The sequence below is a fragment of the Balaenoptera physalus genome, assembly GCF_965194825.1.
Source record: "Balaenoptera physalus genome assembly, chromosome: 4".
Lineage (NCBI taxonomy): Eukaryota > Metazoa > Chordata > Mammalia > Artiodactyla > Balaenopteridae > Balaenoptera > Balaenoptera physalus.
In genome coordinates this window covers 100380186-100406509 of record NC_138891.1, presented here as the reverse complement: position 1 = coordinate 100406509, position 26324 = coordinate 100380186, and the positions used below count along the sequence as shown (strand labels likewise).

The 26324-nt window shown below is 39.3% G+C and overlaps 1 protein-coding gene across 2 annotated transcripts in view; it reads right to left on the bottom strand.

Annotated features, from left to right (window-relative positions):
• Positions 1 to 2935: 2935 nt before the first annotated feature.
• GABRR3 (gamma-aminobutyric acid type A receptor subunit rho3) overlaps positions 2936 to 26324 on the bottom strand; it is a 190856-nt gene continuing 167467 nt past the window's right edge. For both annotated transcript variants that reach the window (XM_082460486.1, XM_082460487.1), the window contains 5 exons: positions 22829 to 22911; positions 21650 to 21790; positions 17715 to 17867; positions 11281 to 11477; positions 2936 to 6621 (listed from right to left, as the gene is read on the bottom strand). In XM_082460486.1, the coding sequence (XP_082316612.1) occupies positions 6319 to 6621; positions 11281 to 11477; positions 17715 to 17867; positions 21650 to 21790; positions 22829 to 22911 (877 nt within the window). In that variant the 3' untranslated portion in view covers positions 2936 to 6318. The remainder of the gene's footprint in view (positions 6622 to 11280; positions 11478 to 17714; positions 17868 to 21649; positions 21791 to 22828; positions 22912 to 26324) is intronic.

Sequence of the window (26324 nt, the reverse complement as noted above, 5' to 3'; positions counted from 1 at the left end):
ACTTGATTGGAGATGGAAGAAGGAGGCTTTTCATGGGAATCTCAGCTGTGTGAGTGACCATGGTGCCACCTTGATGCTGATATTCTACCTCAGAGGGATTCAGCACTGTTAGGTAATCTAGCACTAAGGAACAGACTCTGCTGGAATTATTGTGATAGTCCAGCTTTATTCCTCAGTTAAATGCAGACAATTTACATTTAGAAAGCAAGGAGAATCTAGATGAAGCAGTTACAAAGCCCTTCCCTATGGAAACTGTTTTTCCATACTATGCACGCCTGTGACTCTTATTTTTTTTTTTAATATCTTTGAGTATAATTGCTTTACAATGCTGTGTTACTTTCTGCTGTATAACAAAGTGAATCAGCTATATGTATACATATATCCCCATATCCCCTCCCTCTTGAGCCTCCCTCCCACCCTCCCTATCCCACCCCTCTAGGTGGCCACAAGGCACTGAGCTGATCTCCCTGTGCTATGTAGCAGCTTCCCACTAGCTATTTATTTTACATTTGGTAGTGTACATATGTCAATGCTACTCTCTCACTTTGTCCCAGCTTACACTTCCCCCTCCCCATGTCCTCAAGTCCATTCCCTAGTAGGTTTGCGTCTATATTCCCGTCCTGCCCCTAGGTTCTTCATGACCACTTTTTTTTTTTTTTTAGATTCCATATATATGTGTTAGCATATGGTATTTGTTTTTCTCTTTCTGACTTACTTTACTCTGTATGACAGACTCTAGGTCCATCCACCTCACTACAAATAACTCAATTTCGTTTCTTTTTATGGCTGAGTAATATTCCATTGTATATATGTGCCACATCTTCTTTATCCATTCATCTGTCGATGGACACTTAGGTTGCTTCCATGTCCTGGCTATTGTAAATAGAGCTGCAGTGAACATTGTGGTACATGACCCTTTTTGAATTATGGTTTTCTCAGGATATATGCCCAGTAGTGGGATTGCTGGGTTGTATGGTAGTTCTATTTTTAGTTTTTTAAGGAACCTCCATACTGTTCTCCATAGTGGCTGTATCAATTTATATTCCCACCAACAGTGCAAGAGGGTTCCCTTTTCCCAACACCCTCTCCAGCATTTATTGTTTGTAGATTTTTTGATGATGGCCATTCTGACCGGTGTGAGGTGATACCATATTGTAGTTTTGATTTGCATTTCTCTAATGATTAGTGATGTTGAGCACCATTTCATGTGTTTGTTGGCAATCTGTATATCTTCTTTGGAAAAATGTCTGCTTAGATCTTCTGCCCATTTTTGGATTGGGTTGTTTGTTTTTTTGATATTGAGCTGCATGAGCTGCTTGTATATTTTGGACATAAATCCTTTGTCAGTTGCTTCGTTTGCAAATACTTTCTCCCATTCTGAGGGTTATCTTTTCATCTTGTTTATGGTTTCCTTTCCTGTGCAAAAGCTTTTAAGTTTCATTAGGTCCCATTTGTTTGTTTTTGTTTCCATTTCTCTAGGAGATGGGTCAAAAAGGATATTGCTGTGATTTATATCATAAAGTGTTCTTCCTATGTTTTCCTCTAAGAGTTTTATAGTGTCTGGCCTTACATTTAGGTCTTTAATCCATTTTGAGTTTATATTTGTGTATGGTGTTAGGGAGTGTTCTAATTTCATTCTTTTACATGTAGCTGTCCAGTTTTCCCAGCACCACTTATTGAAGAGGCTGTATTTTCTCCATTGTACATTCTTGCCTCCTTTATCAAAGATAAGGTGATCATATACGCGTGGGTTTATCTCTGGGCCTTCTATCCTGTTCCACTGATCTATATTTCTGCTTTTGTGCCAGGACCATACTGTCTTGATTACTGTAGCTTTGTAGTATAGTCTGAAGTCTGGGAGCTGATTCCTCCAACTCCTTTTTTCTTTCTCAAGATTGCTTTGGCTATTCGGGGTCTTTTGAGTTTCCATACAAATTGTGAAATTTTTTGTTCTAGTTCTGTGAAAAATGCCATTGGTAGTTTGATAGGGATTGCATTGAATCTGTAGATTGCTTTGGGTAGTATGGTCATTTTCACAATGTTGACTCTTCCAATCCAAGAACATGGTGTATCTCTCCATCTGTTTGTATCATCTTTAATTTCTTTCATCAGTGTCTTATACTTTTCTGCATACAGGTCTTTTTTCTCCTTGGGTAGAATTATTCCTAGGTATTTTCTTCTTTTTTTGCAATGGTAAATGGGAGTGTTTCCTTAATTTCTCTTACAGATTTTTCATCTTTAGTGTATAGGAATGCAAGAGATTTCTGTGCATTAATTTTGTATCATGCTTCTTTGCCAAATTCATTGATTAGCTCTAGTAGTTTTCTGGAAACATCTTTAGGATTCTCTATGTATAGTATCATGTCATCTGCAAACAGTGACAGTTTTACTTCTTCTTTTCCGATTTGGATTCCTTTTATTTCTTTTTCTTCTCTGATTGCGGTGGCTACAACTTCCAAAACTATGTTGAATAATAGTGGTGAGAGTGGGCACCCTTGTCTTCTTCCTGATTTTAGAAGAAATGGTTTCAGTTTTTCACCATGGAGAATGATGTTGGCTGTGGATTTGTCATATATGGCCTTTATTATGTTAAGTTCCCTCTATGACTACTTTCTGGAGGGTTTTTATAATAAATGGGTGTTGAATTTTGTCAAAAGCTTTTTCTGCATCTACTGAGATGATCAAATGGTTTTTATCCTTCAGTTTGTTAATATGGTGTATCACATTGATTGATTTGAGTATATTGAAGAATCCTTGCATTACTGGGATAAACCCCACTTGATCATGGTGTATGATCCTTTTAATGTGCTGTTGGATTCTGTTTTCTAGTATTTTGTTGAGGATTTTTGCATCTATGTTCATCAGTGATATTGGCCTGTAGTTTTCTTTCATTGTGACATCTTTGTCTGGTTTTGGTATCAGGGTGATGTGCTGGCCTCATCAAATGAGTTTGGAAGTGTTCCTCCCTCTGCTATATTTTGGAAGAGTTTGAGAAGGATAGGTGTTAGCTCTTCTCTAAATGTTTGATAGAATTCGCCTGTGAAGCCATCTGGTCCTGGGCTTTTGTTTGTTGGAAGATTTTTAATCACAGTTTTAATTTCAGTGCTTGTGATTGGTCTGTTTATATATTCTATTTCTTCCTGGTTCAGCCTTGGAAGGTTGTGCTTTTCTAAGAATTTGTCCAATTCTTCCAGGTTGTCCATTTTATTGGCATAGAGTTGCTTGCAGTAATCCCTCATGATTCTTTGTATTTCTGCAGGGTCAGTTGTTATTTCTGCTTTTTCATTTCTAATTCTTTGATTTGAGTCTTCTCCTTTTTTTCTTTATTAGTCTGGCTAGTGGTTTATCAATTTTGTTTATCTTCTCAAAGAACCAGCTTTTAGTTTTATTGATCTTTGCTATCATTTCCTTTGTTTCTTTTTCATTTATTTCTATCTGATCTTTATGATTTCTTTCCTTCTGCTAACTTTGGGGGTTTTTTTGTTCTTCTTTCTCTAATTGTTTTAGATATAAGGTTAGATTGTTTATTTGAGATGTTTCTTGTTTCTTGAGGTAGGATTGTATTGCTATAAACTTCCCCCTTAGAAATGCTTTTGCTGCATCCCATAGGTCATCGTGTCTTCATTGTCATTTGTTTCTAGGTAGCTTTTGATTTCCTCTTTGATTTCTTCAGTGATCTCTTGGTTATTTAGTAGCGTATCCTTTAGCCTCCATATGTTTGTATTTTTCACAGATATTTTCCTGTAATTGATATCTAGTCTCATAGCGGTGTGGTTGGGAAAGATACTTGATACGATTTCAATTTTCTTAAATTTACCAGGGCTTGATTTGTGACCCAAGATATGATCTATCCTGGAGAATGTTCAATGAGCACTTGAGAAGAAAGTGTATTCTGTTGTTTTTGGATGGAATGTCCTATAAATATCAATTAATTCCATCTTGCTTAATGTATCATTTAAACCTTGTGTTTCCTTATTTATTTTCATTTTGGATGATCTGTCCATTGGTGAAAGCAGGGTGTTAAAGTCCCTTAATATTATTGTGTTACTGTCGATTTCTCCTTTTATGGCCGTTAGCATTTGCCTTATGTATTGAGGTGCTCCTATGCTGGGTGCATAAATATTTACAATTGTTATATCTACTTCTTGGATTGATCCCTTGATCGTTATGTAGTATCCTTCTTTGTCTCTTATAACAGTCTTTATTTTAAAGTCTATTTTGTCTGATATGAGAATTGCTATTCCAGCTTTCTTTTGATTTCCATTTGCATGGAATATCTTTTTCCAGCCCCTCACTTTCAGTCTCTATGTGTCCCTAGGTCTGAAGTGGGTCTCTTGTAGACAGCATATATATGGGTCTTGTTTTTGTATTCATTCAGCCAGTCTGTGTCTTTTGGTTGGAGCATTTAATCCATTTACATTTAAGGTAATTATCGATATATATGTTCCTATTACCATTTTCTTAATTGTTTTGGGTTTGTTTTTGTAGGTCTTTTCTTTGTCTTGTGTTTCCTGCCTAGAGAAGTTCCTTTAGCGTTTGCTGTAAAGCTGGTTTGGTGGTGCTGAGTTCTCTTAACCTTTGCTTGTCTGTAAAGGTTTTAATTTCTCTTTGAATCGGAATGAGATCCTTGCTGGGTAGAGTAATCTTGGTTGTAGGTTTTTCCGTTTCATCACTTTAAATATTTCCTGCCACTCCCTTCTGGCTTGTAGAGTTTCTGCTGAAAGATCAGTTGTTAACCTTATGAGGATTCTCTTGTATATTATTTGTTGCTTTTCTCTTGCTGCTTTTTATATTTTTTCTTTGTATTTAACTTTTGATAGTTTGATTATTATGTGTCTTGGCGTGTTTCTCCTTGGATTTATCCTATATGGGACTCTCTGCGTTTCCTGGACTTGATCGACTATTTCCTTTCCCATGTTAGGGAAGTTTTCAACTAAAATCTCCTCAAATATTTTCTCAGACCCTTTCTTTTTCTTTTCTTCTTCTAGGACCCCTATAATTCGAATGTTGGTGCAATTAATGTTGTCCCAGAGGTCCCTGAGACTGTCCTCAATTCTTTTCATTTTTTTTTCTTTATTCTGCTCTGCAGTAGTTATTTCCAGTATTTTATCTTCCAGGTCACTTATCCGTTCTTCTGGCTCGGTTATTCTGTTTTTGATTCCTTCTAGAGAATTTTTAATTGCATTTATTGTGTTGTTCATCATTGTTTGTTTGCTCTTTAGTCCTTCTAGGTCTTCTTTAAAACTTTCTTGTATTTTCTCCATTCTATTTCCAAGATTTTGGATCAGCTTTACTATCATTACTCTGACTTCTTTTTCAGGTAGACTGCCTATTTCCTCTTCATTTGTTTGGTCTGGTGGGTTTTTACCTTGCTCCTTTATCTGCTGCATATTTCTCTGTCTTCCCATTTTGCTTAATTTCTGTGTTTGGGGTCTCCTTTTCACAGGCTGCAGGTTCGTAGTTCCCGTTGTTTTTGGTGTCTGCCCCCAGTGGGTAAGGTTGGTTCAGGGGCTTGTGTAAGCTTCCTGGTGGAGGGGACTGGTGCCTGTGTTCTGGTAGGTGGGGCTGCATCCGGTTCTGTGTTTTGGGATGTCTGTGAACTTAGTATGATTTTAGGAAGCCTCTCTGCTAATGGGTGGGGTTGTGTTCCTGTCTTGCTAGTTGTTTGGCATGGGGCATCCAACACTGGAGCTTGCTGGCCGTTGAGTGGAGCTGGGTCTTAGCATTGAGATGGAGATCTCTGGGAGAGCTCCCACCGGTTGATTTTACATGGGGCCGGGAGGTCTCTGGTGGTCGAGTGTCCTGAACTCGGCTCTCCCACCTCAGAGGCTCAGGCCTGATACCAGGCTGGAGCACCAAGACCCTGTCAGCCACACGGCTTCTGAAATACAGTCATGTTCTCCATTTAATTTGCAGCTCCTTGTAGAAAAATGATCAGCCAACAATAAAGACTGCATCCGGGCAGCGCTCTCTGTCTCTGTCTGTCTCTCTGACTCACTTTCCCTCTCTCTCTGTATACAGTCCAGATGTCTCAGTAACCCCTTATCGCAAGGCTGTGTCCTTAAGGCAGCTTCTGGCATGGGGGAGGTAAGCAGAATGCCGACTCTCATTGATGGAGCCAAATTCTCCTAAGACCTTAAACTCTTTCCTAGATGTGAATCAGTTAACTTTCAAATCTTATTTGGGCCAGGAGAAGTGACTGGCTGACTCCAGTGTAGTCTAGTACCATCCAATTTATTGTTAAGAGTTGGTGGTTTTTATTGTTGTTTTTAACATAATCTGACTCCAAAACAAATTTTATCAACTGGGATTTCCTCTTCACACGTAAATACTCCAGTAAAACAAATTAAATGTAATGTACACAATGGGAAATAAAATCCTTGAATAGGTGTCAATGTCATGGTTGTTCTCCAGAATGATTCTACCAACCTGCCCTCCTAGCGATTTTCTTCTCTTTATCCGAGGTGAATCTGTGCTGAGGTTGCCTGTGCATCTTTCTTGCATGGAGTCCTCTTCTGAGTGTAGAGAAAAGGAAGTCTGGTCCGTGTCAGTTGTACTGTCATGGTAACAACCATCGAAGGCCATGGCTTGAGCTGCATCAATACTGTACATTCCAGAAATCTGACAAAAAGACTTTTGTTAGTTAGTCATGAATATGGTTTTAGGAGTTGGAATTACAGTAAATATCTAAACAATCAGATTTTAAAAATAGTTTTAATAAATACTAGAATGTTTGCTTATTTTAAAGAATAGAATTCTGGTTTTGCTTCTGGTGTCTGATTAAAAGTCATTTTCATAATAAATGGAAAACATCATCTTAGACATCCATTTTTAATAGGGATTTAGAGAGAGAGATATTTGAGCATTATACAAATAAATGTATCACAACTATAATTGTCAATGTTTCCTAATTTAGTCCAGGCCTGACAGACTGTTACAGTCAATGTTTTTTTCCACAAAAGGGAACATTGTTTCAAGTTTTCCTCTTTGTTTCTGAGTAGTATGAATTGTTTGCCCTAAGTTTGTGAGTTGAAATTGAATATGATTTATCAGAAGAGCAATATAAGCCAATTGGACTTGTTTTTCAATGTATTTTTCCTCTTTAGAGAAAACATGCCTAATCAGTGTGGGTTTTTTGCCCCAAAACAGAAGAATATCATCTGGTGATCCATTTTTGCTTGAATTTGGGGTGGAGATAGGGAATGATTTTAGCTGCTCTTTTAAAATGCAAATTGACCAAGCCTTCCCACTTTTGCTGAAAAGTACCTTTAAATGATACTAACATAGCTCAGTTAAACAACTTGAAATTGGTGTATTTTTTTGAAGGAGTGAGTTGTCAATGCTTTCTGGCTCCATTGCTTGACTGAATCTAAACCATTGTTTTTCTTTAAGGTTTTACTCTGCGGGAGATAGTGGTTCTCCCTGATACAGAGCTGTGTCTAGGAAGCAGCTGTTACTAATTGCTTTCTGAGAAAACAAAATTTCTTTTTGATCTCTAGGGAAGTTAAAAAAGGAACAAATATGGACAGGCTACTACTGGTTGAAAGTATTCATAGTTCAAATTGGAGGCTGCAGAGTAAATTCTGCCAAAGCGTGTATTTGGTTCAATACTGACTCAAAAACCTAATATTTTACTGAATTCAAGAGACATAAGGACTATTTTGTGCAGTCAGTAAACTAACCAGGGACCCATACTTGAATTATGTTGTCCCTTTTTGTTTTAGTTGTAGAAACTTTTCATAGTAAAATGAAAATGGGTAAAATAAACATGAAACAACATTGAGACTGAATTACTAACCAATAGCCAATAATAACACTAATAATATATCCAACTCTGGATCTGAGGATAGAATAACTATGTACTGTCTCCTTGGTTTTGCTAGCCCCTCAGAACACTGCTGGGACATCCACACTTTTAACAAAAATGTCATTAGTATGTTAAAAAAGACGTAATCTTCTTTGAAAAACAATGGTACTATTTTCTTTCTCCATTATGATAATTTAGATCTATAAAATTGGTTAAACCTTGCAGTGCACAACTTACCAGTAGGCTGCTAATGTCCACAAGTTTGTAAGTTGGTTGTTCCAATAGAAACAGTTTTAGAACTAGTCTTTAATTTTTCACTCCAGCTTACAAATAAGCACAAAGATAAGGCATATTATATCTAAAGTATAGATCTGATGGTTTTAGACTGAGTTCTAAGTCCTAGAATTAGGAAAACATTTGGATGAAGAATAAGAAAGAAAATAGCTTCCTTTCTCCTTTCTGGGCAATGGTCAATGCTAGGGACAAATTTTCCATGGACCTTGCTGTTCTCCCATCTCTTGGTATCTAGGGGTGGTTGGGACAGGTGTGTGATGGTGGTGATGGTGGTGTTGGGAGGAAATGAGCTTTACTTAACTTCATGATTTCATAGGGAGGAACTCCATAGCCTAACATTCCTGGTCTTTCTCATCATCCCTCAATCACTCTACCCTAGGGGTTTGGAAAAAGGAACTGGCACGTGTGGTTTTAGCCCTTTTGGAGTCACTTTAGGATCTGCATTGGTGTCCAGGTTCGTTTTCTGCAATGAGGTATAGGAGACTGTCCTCACAGGGGAATCCTGAATTGTCTAGCTTCGCCAGTGACCAAGAGAGTAAGTACACTGAATACAGCGATGAAATATTAGTGGGACCCCCTGCTCACAGAACTAAGGCAATTTCTCCAAACTGCTTTACCAATAACAAAGGTAACATTATCACATCCATCAGTCTGGCTCCTACATCTCTCTCTCTCTCTCAAACTGGTTTCCCAACTCACATACAGAGGGGAGAGGTATCATTGATTAGCCCCCAAACCTACAGACATATCTTTCTTCCTTGCATCTCACCAGAGCATCCCACCCCTTTAAAGATCTCTCATCTCAAACAGCCTGTTCCCACTATCCCTATCAAAACTGCTACTCCTTCAGAGCATATGCTCTGGGCACTAATCACAATAAGAACATAACATTTGTGTAGCACTTTATAGTATGCAAAAATGTTAAATGCGTTTATTATATCATTTGATCTTCACAATAGCTCTGTGAGGTAATAAGGAAGAAATTCCACCATTTTGCAAATGCAGAATGAGGTTTAGGAGACAGCCTGGCACACAGAGCTAGGATATTAGGTTTGGCATCACTTCTGACTCCAAATCTGTGCTCTTTCATTTGTACCACAAACATATGAAGGGCAAGTAGGACATTTCTTTGAGATAATTGCTCCTTTGAAGGAGAATGCATAGAATGGTGGTTTCCAGAGGTTGGGAGGAGGGGGAAATGGGGAGTCGTTTAATGGGTACAGAGTTTCAATCTTGCAAGGTGAACACTTTCTGGAGATTGGTTGTATGGCAATGTGTATACTCTTAATACTATGAAACTGTACACTTAAAAACAATTAAGATGGCAAGTTCTACGTTATGTATATTTTACTACAATTGAAAATAAAAAATAATTTTTAAAGTGAACAATGCTTATTAATTCAAAAGAATATCTTCTGGGGTACACAGAAGATTGTGAACAACCCGATCAAGTGAAAAAGACATGCAGGTAGAGTGAGCACATGTGTTTTGTGGTGGGGTGGGTGGAGGTGAGGAGTCAAAGGACTGCATAGAGGCGGCCGAAATTACTACAGTGCCTCTGTCTTGGGTTCACCACTCCCCACATGAAAACAAAACAAAACAAAATAAAACAAGAACAAAATTCTTCTCCTCATCACACATTTATCTCTTTCACTTCACAGCTTATCTAATCATTGCTATTCACAGTGTGGCTATGGATTGGCAACAGCCGGGGCTTAGAAATGCAGACCCTCAGCTCCCACCCCAGACCTACTGAACGAAAATCTTAACAAATCCCAGGTGATGCGTACATGCCGATTACTACATACTCGTCTAAAAGCTCCTGATTTTCTCACGCCTGCCTAGCGGTCACTGTGGGTATGTACGTGACAGAGACTCATACTTCCATGCTGTCAACAAAAGAAACTAAAGCATCTGCAATGAAGCAAAATCAGTTTCTATGACAGCTTTGACTCAAAGGATATGAAATAAAAGACTGAAGTAGCATTACAGGAGATCTGAACTGCGATTGCAGCTCTGTTGGCTGTGGATCTTTTGGCAAATCACTTTATGTCACTAAAACTTGCTGCTTCAGTTTAAAAACAGAGATAATCATCTCCGCAAGGCCTACATCATGGAGTTGATATGAGGGTTCAGTTCGAGAAGAGGATATAAAAATGCTCTGAAAAGTATGAAATACTCTCACTAGAAGTATAAAAAATATTAAATAATGTTTTGGGTGTGTATAAATACTCATTATAAGAATTTCTTAAACAAATGTGAATATATCACATTAAAATTGCGCATATATATACACACATATACACACACACATATATATAGTAAACAAATTAATTTGATCAGTTAGGTTTCTGAAGTAAAATATCATGTGTCAGTTCTCATAATAACAGGAAGTTGGTGCCCCACCCCTTTGTGAAATGAAGCAGGTAGAGAGCAATCTATCCAGATTGATAAAGTAATGTCACAAGAAACGTGATAACATTTAGGCCCCAGAAGGCACCTTATTCCCAGTACACTGTGAAGAGAAGAACCTTCCCTCATGCTCTCCCACTCTCCCGAGTGACTAGGAAAGAAAAATAAATCCTAGCTCTTGGGGGAGAGCTATCATTGATTGGTTGAGAGCACAGCCTTTGGAGTCAGGATGCTCCAGATGCAAATCCTGATTCCTCTTAAGCTGTGGGGCCTTGGTCAAGTTACTCTCCCATCTGCTCCTATTTCACCTCCGTAAAATGAAGGTGATAAAGTACCAACCTCTTGGGGTTACTTTGAGAATTAAAAGACATAATATGTTGGATGGTTAGCACAAAGCCAATATATAAGAAACACTCATTAAATGTTAGCTCTTATTATTATCATCATCATCATCTACTTGAAAGGATGTGATTTGTACATCAACCCCTTCTTTTCAAGGGTTAGAGTCAGTGGAGGGGAGCACACTGAGAGAAGTTCCTCACACAGAAAATCTCTTGGCAAAGGTGAAGGAGGACGCTGAGGAAACCAACCAGCACAGAGCAGAAAGAATAAAGTTCAATATCAAATTGTCATCACCCCATAAACTTGCATCTTGCCAAGGCACATGGACTTCATACAAGGGTTGCAATGCTGTCAGGAGAGGGCATAGATGAGGATAGTCTTTTTCACATTCCAGAAAGGATACAACAGTCAAAACAAGGCAATACCTTCCCTGTCTTCTTGAATTGTTTCCTCTCTTTCACTGTGGTGAGGTAGTTCACGGCTGCATACTCAAGGACTGACAGGAAGACGAAGAGGGAGCTAACCCACAGGTACACGTCCACGGCCTTGACGTAGGACACCTGGGGCATGGAGGCACTCACCCCAGAGAGGATCGTGGACATGGTCAGCACCGTGGTGATTCCTGCCATTTGAGAACAGTGATGAGTTCAGTGACATAACCATTCAGCTCCAGGTGCTGGTGCTAGATGACACCAGGGGATACATTTCCAGATTGATACAGATTGATACCTGGTGATCAAAGGTGTGTGTGTGGGGGGCGGAATCCCAGCATGTTAACCTAGTACACAGCTTGAGCCTAAGCAAGAAACTCTCCTTGGATTTATCTTTCCATCTCTTTTTCTCACCCTCACCCCCATTGTCTGTGACGTTTCCTTCCCTCCAGCTAAGGTCTCCACGGAGTCAGACTTGTCTTTAAGGATCGATTGCTTCCCACCCTCAACTGGGCCTCTTTTAACCATCCCAGGAAGGTAATAATGCATTCAAGTTTTAAAAATTCTTCTGAGAAAGAAATTCTAAAACCATTTCCACTACCCTTCCCCATCATTTCACAACTTTTACTGTTCAGAAAGTGTCTTCATGTCAATCTTTAATCTTTCATTTGTCAGGGAGTGATCTTTAGTAGCATTAAAGATTGCTTTCTCTGTATTTTTCTTTCATATAGAATACTTACAAGCCATCGTTATTGGTATCACTTTGCCCCTTGTTACTGAAACTACAATTCAGTTGAGATTCAGAACGGAAGTGTGTTAGTGGAGGCTGGGTTCAGTGTAAATATTTACTAAGCAACTGCTAAATGCCACTTACTTTTTGCCCCTCCCCTCCCTCTCCCTTGTTGTTCAGTACTCCCACCGCTTTCCTTCTCTTCCCTTCCTCTCCCTGACCACTGCCTTCCCCTTCCCTTTCCTTTTCTTCTCTTCCTTTCCCTTCTTTAATCCCTGCCATGGGCGTCAGAGGTAACGATATCAATGTTCTGGGGGACAATGGAGAAAGAAGTGACTCTGAGATTTCCTTAATAAAATGCCAGCCTTGGAGAAGGCTATTCTGTGTCTACACTAATTTCTCAGAGGCATACTGCAAGAGTACTTCCTGGAGAGAAAGTAAAGTATTGTAAATATTTGAAATGTACACTGGCTGGCATGGTTTTATTTATTAACTTCCCACCAGGGAAGTGCAAATGGAATCCTTAATGATTTTTATAAGTTGTGAGGACATTTTAATGTTGACAGAGTCCCGAACGGCAGGAAGAGCACTGCGATTTACTCCTAAATGTACAGACACAGCACGTAGACAGCTTTCACCCACACATTTCTACCTTTTCAACAAATTCTATAATTCTGCAAGGTTCTCATTTGAGGGAGGCCCATATCAAAGACAATGACAGTGCTACAGAGCCATTCGATTTCAAATTAAGTTTTTCCTTTGGACGATCAAAACCAATGCAATTTGGCAATTTGATAGTCGCCATAGGAGGGCCTGGAATCTCACCTTCACACTGATTTGAACTTCAGAATAAGAAGCCTAAGAGCTTCTCTAGCACTTACCATTAAATGCAGGCCACTGACCCATTGAGTCTCAGGTTTCCCCAACAATGGTAATATCAATAATCTGCGTATCAGTGGAAGCTGCTTGCATTCCTTGCTACATAAACATGGAGATGTGAAATTTTTATTAATGGATCAGGTGTATGTATAGCTGAAGCTGAGATTAATAAATAAAACTTGCTTGCCTTTATTGAATGTTTACCCACCACAAACCTAGGTAAATATTAGCCACATGTTGCAGTAAAGAAATATGAGTGGAGAGTGGCTAATTAGCCTGAGGTTGGCCAGGAGCAGGACTGAAACCTTTCTCTCTGAGTGTAGAACCCATGCTTTTTTCATGCAAACCTGTGGCCTCTCATTCTGAACCTGTAGAGGAAATTTCCTTTTGTTTTTAAGATTGTAAACCAATTTCTATATATGGAGTATCTCTGAGACAAGATGCTGTAAAAGTGAGCGTAGAATTATGTCAGGAAGCATGAAGGTACTTTGTGCTTTACAAAAGGCCAGAAGTCTTATTCCTGTCAGGATTTCCCTGGTAAAACTGTGAAAATCCTAAATGAACATTCCTATTTAGGAATGTTTACCTCATTTGTTCAAAAATTTTTAAATGTTTTCTCTCACTGGTTTTCTACGATATGGAAGATAGAACTTGAATTTTTTTCAATGAACAGTAACATGAAGCTTAATGGACAAAATAAGGGTTTAGGAAAACACACAAATACATGCTCTTGTCATGTATTTTAAATTGATGACTGTTGGGTCAATAAAAGGGAATTGCATTATCTATATTTGCCAGACAGCAATAAACTAGCAGTCATTTTCTTTAGAAGGGTGCTTAGTCCAACTAATTTATGGTAGCTTTATTTATTTTTAAATCAGCATTCTAGACTTTCTTCTTTAAAAGGAGCAAACAAAGAGAGAGAGAGAGAGGGAGAGACAGGGAGACTGGGGAGAAGGGAATGTTGAGTACAGGGAGTAAGGGGTGAGAAAACTGATATCTAAATTCCTAAAGCAATAGGACTTGGAGTGAGGAGTATTACAGCTACATTAACCACACTTACTTTGTCTTGAGCCACCCCTTAGAAATACATTAACCTTGACAAACTGTATTCCTTCCAAGCCCATTAAAGTTAACATCGCAATAAAGGAGTTTTGAATTATATGAAGTGACCATTTAGTCAAAGAAAGGCCCTGTGTTGGGATTAGAGAATTATTTTCCCACCTACTGAAATTGCTATGCATAGTTAGGAAAGCGTTAAGAGGCAATACTTAGTCTGGCCTCTGGGACTCAACTTCCCTGAGCCTTGCAGTTTCACTCACCATGTTAATTCTTCAGGACACATATGAGATCCAAAGAGCCCTGCAGTTAGGGGAGAATTATTCATCTATCTTTGTGTTTCATTGGCTATTTTTTGCCATATATGATGGAGAGGTTCATTGACCTATGTGAAAGCAGTAGGGCCTGCAGACGTCACTTAGAACTGTTGAGTCAGTTCACCCCTTCAGTGGCTGTGTGGTGGGGAGCTCTTTTGAAGGAATAGGTGTCTACATTCATCTTTAAATGAGTAAAAACATTTTCCCTGTAGGCTTAGGCAGAAGAAAAATATTAAGTGATGTGAGGGAGAGAAACATAGGCTGGATATCCAAATACCACTCTATGGCCAGAAAGTAACAACCATTATTCCACAAAGGTGGTGCCAGAGTCCATGGCACAGAAGTTCTGGTTACTTCTATAATGGTAAAATGAATAGCTCCGAAGTATTTACTTTTCCAGGTATATGGGATATCCTCTGTTAGACATTTTTCTTTATGAATGACTACATGCCTGAAAGTTTTAGTTGCCTTTCTCTGCTATGTTTATTTCCTGATAAATGACCCCATTACTTCATACATTGTACATGAATGGCATACCCCAGCAGAGGGGTCAAAACAGGAATGATGGAGGCAAGGAAAGAAGGAGGGAGATAGAAAGGAGAGGAGAACCCTCCATGAGGGTTAAAACATCCTTGAACAGCTCGTAATAGTCTCACACCAAATCGAATAGAAACATAGAATGGTATTTTAACCCATTACACATTCCAAGTTATGACAGCTATTATCTCTTATGAGAAGTGCCTAATCACAATTGATACTTTTGTGCTGTTCAGCTTCCATTGTTCTTTATCTGAAACATGACAAATGTGGAAGGGTCTTAACCAGCAAATGATTCATCCTCAATCAGCAAATGAACCCAAATGTGGAAGAGTCTTAATGAGCAATGAATCATCATTGTTTTCAGTTAGTAGCTAAAATATAGTTATTAAAAACATGGTGGGCTAAATACTGGTAGTTTAACAACTATGTATTGAGCACAAAATATGTGCAGGACACCGTGCCAGTCACGTAGGGACAAAAAAGAGGATAATAATAATCCTGGTCCTTAAGAAACTCATATTCTAGTACAGGAGACAAGATGAGCTACCAACCCATCCCATAGCTGAACATGAAATAGAGGAAGTAGGGGTCTCAGGAGAGATACAGAGTGCTATGTGGTCCAAAGATGGGAGAGACCATATCTGCCTGGAACCATCAGTAAAGGCTTCTGGCTGTATAGAAATGGCTGAATTTGACAGAGAAAGACAGGTAGGGAGGGCATTCTAGGCAGAGTGAGAGCCAGAACAAATGTATAGAGGTGAGATAAGCAGATAGGCATGAGGGCCTGTTTGAGAACAATGAACATTCAAATTGGTTGAAGCTTATTAGGGCTAGTATGTTGGGGCAGGAGTATGATTGAAAATTTAGCAAATAAAAATACAGAACACTCAGTTATATTTCAATTTCAGATGAACAATGAACAAGTATCAGTATGTCCCATACAATATTTGGGATATACTTATATGAAAACATTATTTGGTGCTTATCTAAAATACAGATTTAAGCAAGTGTCCTGTATTTTATCTGGCACCCCTCAAGGGGCACCTTGGATTCCAAGTTGAGTGTATTTACTCCAATGGCATTTGAGATGAGAGTATTGTGATCACATTTGCGTTTTAGAGATATCACTCTGGTCATAGGGTTGAACTGGAGCAAGAAGAGCAGGAGGTGAAGTAAGCTATTACAAGGCATCTGCAAGCCCAAACTACATCTTTGTGCAAATTAGTAAGAGGTGCCCCTTCCTCTGGAGGACGTCACCCCAAACCATGTCCCATGGAGCTTGGGCTGGATTTCTGCTCTCTACTCCTCACTGGGTGCACTGAAAAATTAGGAGTTTGGGATTAACAGATACACACTACTGTATACAAAATAGATAAACAGCAAGGACCTACTATATAGCACAGGTTACTATACATAATATCTTGCAATAACCTGTAATGAGAAGGAATCTGAATCACTGTGCTGTACACCTGAAACTAACACAACATTGTAAATCAACTATACATCAATAAAAAAAAATTTTTTTAAAACAGAGGGCAAAGTATCTTTGAAAGAACTTGAAGGTGGTAGGGAGGAAAAGCCTGAGAGGATAGCAGTGTTCTAGGAATACTACAGTTCTCTTAAAAAGAAGGAGAGGGACACTTCTGATTTGTATATTATTTTACATAAATCTGCATAGCAATTTCCTAACCCTGAGGAATCAGATGTAGAAGCATAGAATTTCAGGGGCGACTTAAATGGATTTCAGTGTTCTCCATTCACCCCACCCTGCCCTAGAACCAGCTTTTACTGTTGTCATTTTCAAAGTATAAGAGTTGAGCAGTCAGCTTCAGGGATCCCATTGAAAATCATATCCATAAACCTTTAGAGACTGAATGCCCTTCTCATTCTGTCTCGAGGGCTGGAAATAGGCCTTTAGTCTCCTCTTTTGGGTCTACACTGCCCTACTGCCCTACTGAGGTCAGGGCCAGGCTGCTCTGATGTGAAGGAACAGCCACAATAATTTAGTTACTCATTCAGATAGTATGTTTCCTCTTGAAGACATTCAAGCCTCAAATGCTTGTAGATTGAAGCTTTTAATAGGCGAAAGAGGTGAACAAATTATTAACATTAATGACGATTTATGTCTTTCAAATGATCTTTTGAAGTATGCATATAATTTGTGAACATTAACTTAGAAATCACCCTTTCTGGAATGAATTGTGTGATAATTACAATGATTATGAACCACTTATGACTAATGAACCACTAATGCTCTAGATAGAGCATTACAGGCGAAAGAATAAAATCAGCCAAAATGATAGAGTTCTGCCCCAAACCAGCTAAGAAGGCAGGTGGGATTGACTCTTGGGTTCCCGTTAAGTAACACGTTATCTAAGTGCTTAGCTTGGCAACTCCACTTTGTAAGGACTCAATAACTGCTAAGTGGGCCTGAAATCATTCCCGTAAATCTGTATGTGTGACGGTGGCATATAACATATGTAGATAGAGGAGATAATATACCTGTTAATGAGGCTGGAAATGTTCCTCCACCTGAAATCTCTTGCCCACTAATGTGTCACCATACCTAAAATTCCACTGCAGCTGATTCTGATTTTAGCGTTTAGATTACGCCCTAATTTCTAACTAGTGCTCATGTTTCCAAATTCAAACATCCCCCTCTCCAAGAAGTAATTTATTAAGGTACCAGTAGTATACTGTGAAATGGTTTGAATTGAAATCTTCTGTGATGTACGGGTTTGTCAGGGAAAGTGAAATGAACTTGGGCAAGGGATAGGAAGGTTTTCAGTAACTATCCCTACTAAATCATCAGACTCTTTCCCTCTCCACTTATCACCCTTTTTATTTACCTTCCTCGACATTTCTCCCATATTAACATTTCACAAAGGTGTGGAAAGACTTACCCAAGGAAACCCTTGCAGGAACAGCTCTCCGGTCAATCCAAAATGAAACCCAGGAAAGCATTACCATCAACACAGCCGGGAAATAGGTTTGCAGCACGAAGAAGAAAATATGCCTCCTTAGCACAAAGTTGATGAAAAGCCTATGGTACCAACCTATGAGAAAAAGCCAAAGTTTTCATCAGAACAGGCTTCTTCGTGGAAACCCCACACTTAGTGAAACAACCTGCTTCTTTAGACTCCAAGCTCCTAGGGAACATGGAACTTAACACACTCACCCTTGTTTACCCAGCACTGGCATAGGACCTGGGCCTGGCACTCCATCCAATGTTTGTTGAACTAACTGAACTGCAGTCTGTTTAATTATCTGACTCAAAGATCCTCCTTTAAATTTCATACCTGCTGTTCAGGGATGAATGGTAATTACATTTTATGGGATGGCCTTTAAAGACCTTTCTCCAAAATATACTGTGTTTGCAGTGTTTCTGCAGGTGAGAAAGTCTTCAGTACATGGCTAATGACTGATGCGATAGCCAATAAACTATTTATTAGCTATAACAAATGAAATGAAATATTTTATGTGAAGGAAAAGATTCACAGTAGCTACTAGGTCACTGGATTCCAAGTTAGGATCCAGACAGCTAGGGATTCAAAGAAGAGCTAAAAGGGAGGGAGTATCTGTAAACTACTTTTTATTATTTCAAAGTTTCATGGGTACCATTAATTTATCTATAATAAATCTGCTGAAGAGTAGCCAAATGATGTTCTTTTGCTTGTTGTTGGAATTATATAAACTCACGTTGGTAATATTGATTAATTTGTGCTGATCAAAAGTACAAATTGTAGTCACATCCACACACACATTTTGTTCAGGTTTCCCTTTTCACATTGGCTGCAAGGAAGTTTAAAGCCATATATTTGGACCATCTATAGGACTCTCTGAGTGCCATTCTCTAATAACCACATATTATGTTCTATAACATAACTTACCCTTGTTTTACATTTTTCTTTCTCACACATTTCTAATTAATATCATGCTTTATTTCACAATAGCTGTGATGTCAATCTTATTAAATCTTTTCTAAAATAAGGCAATGAATAATGAAATGATAAAAATGAAAGTATATCTTTTATAAATAAGTGGTAAGATTAATTTTTCTATGATAAATGCAGTTTACTTTGAGACAAAATTATTCAAATCACAGAGACTATAGGTTAAAAAAAATAAAACTAAATCATAGATGTTGCAAAGTTGGAGAACTCTTCTACTTCCTCAGTAGTAATTTCTTAGGTAACCCAAGATGGCAAACCTATTTAGACAGATTAAGTAAATATTTAGGCACTTAGTCTAATATATACACCTAGTCAATCCACACTGAATTGGCAGACTGCATGCCTAATATTCTACTCTTAATTAACTGCTGGTTACCCTTCTCCTTCCTACTTGTTCTGAGTTTCTCTCACCATCAGTTGATATGTTTCAGGAACACCAAACAATTTCATTACCAAGGGTAATAAAAGATACACTACATAGTGCATTCTAAAATCAAAATATACATTTTTTAAGCTACTCAGCGTCTTGTATTACCCATGTCACAGCCCACTTCATTATGGTTTGCAATTGAGAATTTTGATTATGATTGTAGAATGGAATAATAGCATCTCTGACGTTATAGCTTCATATAATTATTGTGAGATTAAAAGAGATAAGGAAAAGCTGTGAAAGTACTTCATAAAGAAAGACATTAATGCATATGGTTTTAAGTCTTGAAATATATTTAGGTAACGAGGTCCTTTTTTTTTTTTTAAAGATTGATTGATTGATTGCTATGTTGGGTCTTGGTTTCTGTGCTAGGGCTTTCTCTAGTTGCGGCAAGCAGGGGCCACTCTTCATCGCGGTGCGCGGGCCTCTCACTATCGTGGCCTCTCTTGTCGTGGAGCACAGGCTCCAGACGCGCAGGCTCAGTAGCTGTGGCTCACGGGCCTAGTTGCTCCGCGGCATGTGGGATCTTCCCAGACCAGGGCTCGAACCCGTGTCCCCTGCATTAGCAGGCAGATTCTCAACCACTGCGCCACCAGGGAAGCCCGAGGTCCTTTCTTTACTCATAATTTTCTGAATTTTTTTCTTTTTTTGCAACCGAGCAGGAGAAATGTTGCTCTGTCTTGCTGTTCTTCTGGGAAGGGGAGACTAGGGATGGTTTTGTTGTTGAAGCTGTAGCCAGGAAGAGCTCCCTTTACCAACCAGGAAAGGTAGTGCTGCTTTGGAAAGATGTGGAGCCCTCATTTTGGGTGGTGTAATAAATAGAGTGCGACTCCATTTTTCATATTTGATTTCTGATAACTTTCTAGCCCCACTTCCCCTTCTGTTCCACCCCTGGGCAAGCTAGGAGGTGAGCCAGATGTTCCCTCTTTCGCACTGGTGGGATGATCAAACCATGCAAACACTGCCCCATTTAAGGGAATTCTCACCCTAGCCCCACTTTCTAACCACCATAGAACCCCAAGTCAGGCACCCTTTGCTGTTCTCTCAGACATTTCCAGACCTGCTCAGGAGCCTGCCCTGCTCTCTCTAGAAAACCTCATTATGTGAGTAATAAATCTCTTTATACCCTTTTGGCATGTGTGTGGCATCACAATGACGTACTTGATTGATTGATTGATGATTGATTGATTCAGCTGCTATTTATTGAGCACCTATCATGCGCCAGGCACATTCGAGGTGAACAAGAGAATGGGGAAGAGATGGTGAACAAGGCAGACAGATCCCTGCACTCTTTCTAGTCAGGCACTCAGACAATAAGGCAGTCAAATAGAGATGTATTTCAGGACGTGGTTAGTGATGTGAAGACAAATGCACATGGGGAATGGTGAGGAGGGAAGTCTATTCTAGATAGGATGGCTAGGAAAGCATTCTTTGAGGAGATGATATTTGAACAAAGCTCTGAGCAAAATGAGGAAGCTGGTCATGAAAAGATCAGGGGAAAACATTCCAGGCAGAGAGAGAAAAGGCCAAAGCAGAAACCCTGCAGATGGAATAAGATGGGTGTGTTTGAAGACAAGCAAGAAGTAGGGAGAGGGGGCACGGGTAGTTGGTGAGGTCAGAGCCTTAGGCAGAGAGAGATCATGTAGGCCTTGCAGACCACGGTGAGAAGCTTAAATTCTGTTGTAAGTTTGGTGGAAAAACACCAGAGGGTTTTGAACAGAGAAGAATTGTGCTGTTTATGTTTCCAAAAGCACACTCTGTCTGCTGTATTAAGAGTAGACTGCAGGGGCCGAGAGGAAGCAAGGCATCTAGTTAGAGGTGGTTATATGACGAAGACAGAAATCTGTACAGATGGTCCCTGACTTAAGATGATTTGACTTACAATTTTTTGACTTTATGATGGTATGAAAGCAATACACATTCAGTAGAAACTGTACTTCCAATTTTGAATTTTGATCTTCTTCCCGGGCTGGCCATATGCTCTCGTGTGATGCTGGGCAGCCACAGCGAACCAGCCCCCGGTCAGCCCCAGATCACGAGGGCAAACAACCGATACACTTACAACCATTCTGCACCCAGACAACCATTCTGTTTTTCACTTTCAGTACAGTATTCAATTAAATTACAGAAGATATTCAACACTTTATTATAAAATAGGATTTGAGTTAGATGAATAAGTGTTCTGAGCACATTAAAGGTAAGCTAGGCTACTTATGACATTTGGGAGGTTACGTATATTAAATGCACTTCAACTTATGATGGATTTATTGGGAGGTAACCCCATCATAAGTTGAGGAACACCTGTATTGGAAAGGTAGAGGCGGCTGCCTATAAAAGAGGGATGATGTTACTGGCCAAATGGGATGCTTGTTTGGACTCGGGTCTTTCCACACGTACTTTGCAGACAGTAGATGCTCAATAAATGCTGATGAATTGTCCACATAAAATACTGTACCTGTGCTGCTATAGAAAGCAAATCCACTGGATGCACTGAATTCCTCGATGAAGAACTGAGAAAGCGAAATATGCTCGTCGGTATTTAGGGACTTGTTTCCATGTTTCCAGTACAGCATTAGATCCTCCTCATTGTAGGCATCTAAGACAAGAAAATAACATTCTTTTTATTGGAGTAAGCTCTTGTAAGTTCCATGAGGTCTATGACCATGCTTTATACAGTTCTGTATCCCTGGGGTCTGGTCCAATGTCATGGCTCTGAAATATATGTTTGCCAATAGACTGATAATACCCACATCTTCAAAAAGAAAAAAAAAACCTCCAAAAATTAGACCCCGATTACTGGCATAGTGTGGCAGCTTTTCCTGTGCCCACGTGATGCATTAAAACTCTCCTGATAGCTGTTTCCATGTGTGTGTGCACTGTGATGTCACAGCACCGCCTTTCACTCACAGGTCTGATGCCAAGTCTTTAGGCCCCTTTAGTTTTGTAGCTCTATTGGATGAAAATCCAGAGTGAGCTGGGCTTGTACAGTATTTTCTTCTATAATCAAATACTATTAAAGAGAGTTTCTAATGGATTTGGGGAGGAGCATCTATGTAGGAGACATCCATTGAGATTCCCAGCATTTTACCCACATTATGGAAAACTGCAGTCAGCTTTTAAGATATCATGTCAAACATAGCTGGTGGGTCAAAGTAATTGACAGGGAGCTGGCTCAGATGCCCTCTAACAGGGCTTTGATTACGAGGTCTAAGTCTAGAGCTGGGTTTTTCCAGGGAAACAAAGTATACTTAATGGAAGATTGGGATTCATACGGGAACATAAATGGCAGAGCTTTCTAAATCTGCCAGTCTCTGTTAATAGCATTAGCAAGAATACAACTTTTTAGGGAGCTATTCCTTTAAAATCATTGTGGAAACTGCAGAATATGTAGTTACCAAAGCATTTTTTTCCTTGAATCTTCTATCTTCTCATTTGAGAGACAATTTGCCATCATCATTCTCACTAAAAAACCAACCATCCAACCAACCAACCAACCAACCAACAAGCTGTTTTGGACAAATATATTTAACTTATATCAACATGTTTACATGCTTGTTAAGAGTATGCTTATTTATATGCAAGTATGTGACAGTGTGTTCAGACTACACATACTCCATAGGGAAGTAAGATTTACAGCTTTCCAGTTCAAGGGAACAGTTTTGAGTGTCAAGTGGAAACCTGCTGAAATCCATAAAGCACATTGCTGAAACAGTTATCCTATAGCAAGAATGAGAAAAAGAAAACTGCAGATCATTTAACCACATGGTCAAATAAGCAATGCAGCATTGAAGCTCTCTGACACTTTTGAGTGCCTTTCAAGACTAATGCAAAACAGGTGTTACCATCTTCTTTCCAAGTAACCCATAAGGAAGCAAACCCAGGAAGGTAGTTGATTTGCTTAAGACAGAGTTAATGAGTGAATTCCTGCCCTAATAATTGTTTCTGATCTCACCATTTCCTGCTTAGCTTCCTCTATATTTCTGGCTCGGGTGTTTTCAGAAAAACACACTTCAAAGTGAGAAGACTTTTAGATAGATTTAAATATTTTCTGCTTTCTGGAAGATCCAAACTTAAATAGTTTCCAGTAATAAAGAGCTGGAATGGTGGTATTAAAACCCTATGAGTAAAGGTTTCTTTCACAAAGCAAGTTTACCTGGGGAAATTATCTTTCCAGGAGTGAGGGGAAAGCCTGGAGCATTTTCAGTTATAGATCTACGTGCTATTAAGCATGTAATTCAGGTGCTATTAAGTTGTAAGGCTTGCATACTGATGAGGACTGTTTTTTCAAATTTTATGTCCTTTTAGCTTTTCCTGGCTTCAGGCAGAGGCTGTTGAACTTTGGTACCTGCAATAGCAGATCAGAGGTTCCTTAAAAGGCCCCTGAGCAAGTCTGCAAAAAACAAAGGCAACAGCTGCTCCTACCCATGGTGTCCCCAAGTTAATCAGAGGAGTAGAACCATTTCATCTGCCAGGGGTTGAATTCTACTGTCAATAGTCATGCAGCAAAATGCCAAGCCAGGAAGATGTCTGGATAACTTTGTTTCACAAAACATATTCATTTTGGCATCTTCCTTGTACTTTAAAGCTGGAAAGGACTTCTGAAATCTTTGAGTCTACTTCCTTCAGAGTACATACGAATAAATTAACCACCAAGGAGATTAGGCAGGCACTATTAAAGAAAAAATTATTCATGATACTTGTTAAAGAATGGTAAGGCAGACTCTATTTAGGAGGGCTACTATAATTTTTTTTTTTTAATGGGTAAGAGAGATTGGGCTCAACTCCAAATATAATGAGTGTGAATTTATAGTGAAGGAAGAGGGAGTGGGGTGGAGGTGCGGAGGTCAGTGGATGAACAATTACCAAGAGGAAACCTCAGGGCTTGGGGGATTCTGGCTAAATGGACCTAACAGGATTCTTGCTGAAGGGGGGCCAGGGTGATCAGATGTCAGCTGGGGGTTAGGGGGTGGATGAGGAACCCCATCAGATATGGAGGGTGATCAGATATTGAGAATGGGGGAGCAGGGCCTAGGTGAGAAGAGAGTTCAGAGGAGACTGAGTAGAACTTGGTCAAAGAGAGATCTTTGTCAGTAGACGGTGTCAGAACCAAGCCTGAAACCAGGTGACTGGCTGGGCTTCGACTGGCTCTGCTGTCAGCTGAAACAGCTGTGCAGACAACACTTTTGAGTCCTTCTGTGTTGGGGGATCTCCAAGACCAACCTCAGGTTCAATGTTTCACTAGAAGGATTCACAGAACTCATCAGAGCTGTCATACTAACAGTTAATGGTTCATTGCAATGAAAGGACACCAGTTAAAATCAGCAATGAAATAAGATGCATAGGGCACGTTCCAGGAGAGACCAGGAGCAAGTTTCCAGCTGTCCTGTTCGAGTGGAGGTAAATGGACAGTGCTTATTTCTCCTAGCAATGATGTGTGACAACATGCACGGACAATTGCCAACCAGAGAAGCTACATAAGCTTTGGAGTCCAAAGTATATATTAACTGAGGGTTGGTCACATAGTTATGGCTGACCTTAGTCTTTAGCTCCTCCAGAGATCGAGTTGATACAGTGTGGCTCAAGGCCTCCGGGTAAACAAAGACATACTTATCAGGCAGGATATTCCAAGGGCTTGTAGGTTATTTCCCAGGAGCCAGGCAAGAGCTAAATCTTTCTTTGGAATGTGCAGGGTAAGGATAATCCACTGAGTTAATTCTCCAGTGGATATTGCCTCATCAAAATAATTAATTTAAATCAGTTGATTCCTTGGCCAGATGCTGCCATTCGGCTTCTGATTCCTAGTAACGCTTGATTCCAGCACTTATTAGAGTCCTATGTTACTTCTGATTTAAAAGTCCTATGGAAAGTAGTATTTTCCTTTAATTTCTTTTTTTTAAAAAAAAAGCATATGAAACGTCTGGTAAGAGCACCTTTGTACTAAAGTGAGCAAGGTGTTTTTAATGAACAGAAAGAATCTGTATTGGTTTCCAATTTCCATTGTAACAAATTACCATAAACTTGGTGGCTTAAAACCACAGAAATTTATTCTCTCACAGTTCTGGAGGCCAGAAGTCTGAAATTAGTATCACTGGACTGAAATCAAGGTGTTAGAAAGGCCCTGCTCCCTCCAGAGGCCCTAGGGGGGAAATTCATTCCTTGCTTCTCACAGCTCCTGGTAGTTGCCAGCATTCTGGGGCTGGTGGTTGCATCACTCCAATCTCTGTCTTCATGGTCACACTGCTTTCTACTCTTCCATGTGTGTCAAATCCTTCCTCTGCCTTTCTCTTACAAGGATACGGATGATTGCATTTAAGACCCATCCAGATAATCCAGAATAATTCCCCTATCTCAAAACCCTTTATTTAATCACATCTGCATGGATCGTTTTTTTTTTTTTTTTTTTTTTTTTTTTTGCCATATAAAATAACCTTCACAGGTTAGGACAGATTAGGACATGGATAACTTTTGGGAAGCTAATTTTTTTTTTTTTTTCAGTTTACTACTGAATCTTTCTGGGATTTCTAAGACATAAAAAAAATGAATTGCTTGGATTTACCAAACATTTTTAGGATTACCTATGGTAAGCCACTCAGTAAGCACAGGACTCAGGCTTAAAAACATATGGTATATTAAAGATGGAGGGATATTATAGCGTAGTGTCAGAACAAATGTTTTAAATTAAAAATTTTTTTTCATTTTCAAAATTTTTTAAATGAAGAAACTAGGGGTAACTTGGATGATGACTATATATTCCTGTGAAAAATGAAGGAGGTAGTTAACAAAATTATTTAGTTAATCCAAGATTCCAAGACTGCTTGCTGGGGTGGAGGGTTGGGTGGAGTTGGTGAGGAGGAAAAGTAGTTTTTTATACTTATAAAATTGTGGACCAGATTCTTAAGGATTTCCATAATTCAGCTCCACTCTGTCCAACCTTATTTCCTATCATTCTCCAATACATGCCCAGAGTGGGTACAGTTAGACTAGGAAACCATTCTTTAAAATCTGGAAGTTAGAACCAGGAAAAATCACATCTTCTGCTTGTGTCCCAAGCTCCAGCATTACTAAATACAGCAATATTGGGAGTTTAGCCTGAAGTGAGACCCATCAGCTTTGGTGTAGATGGTGCGGTA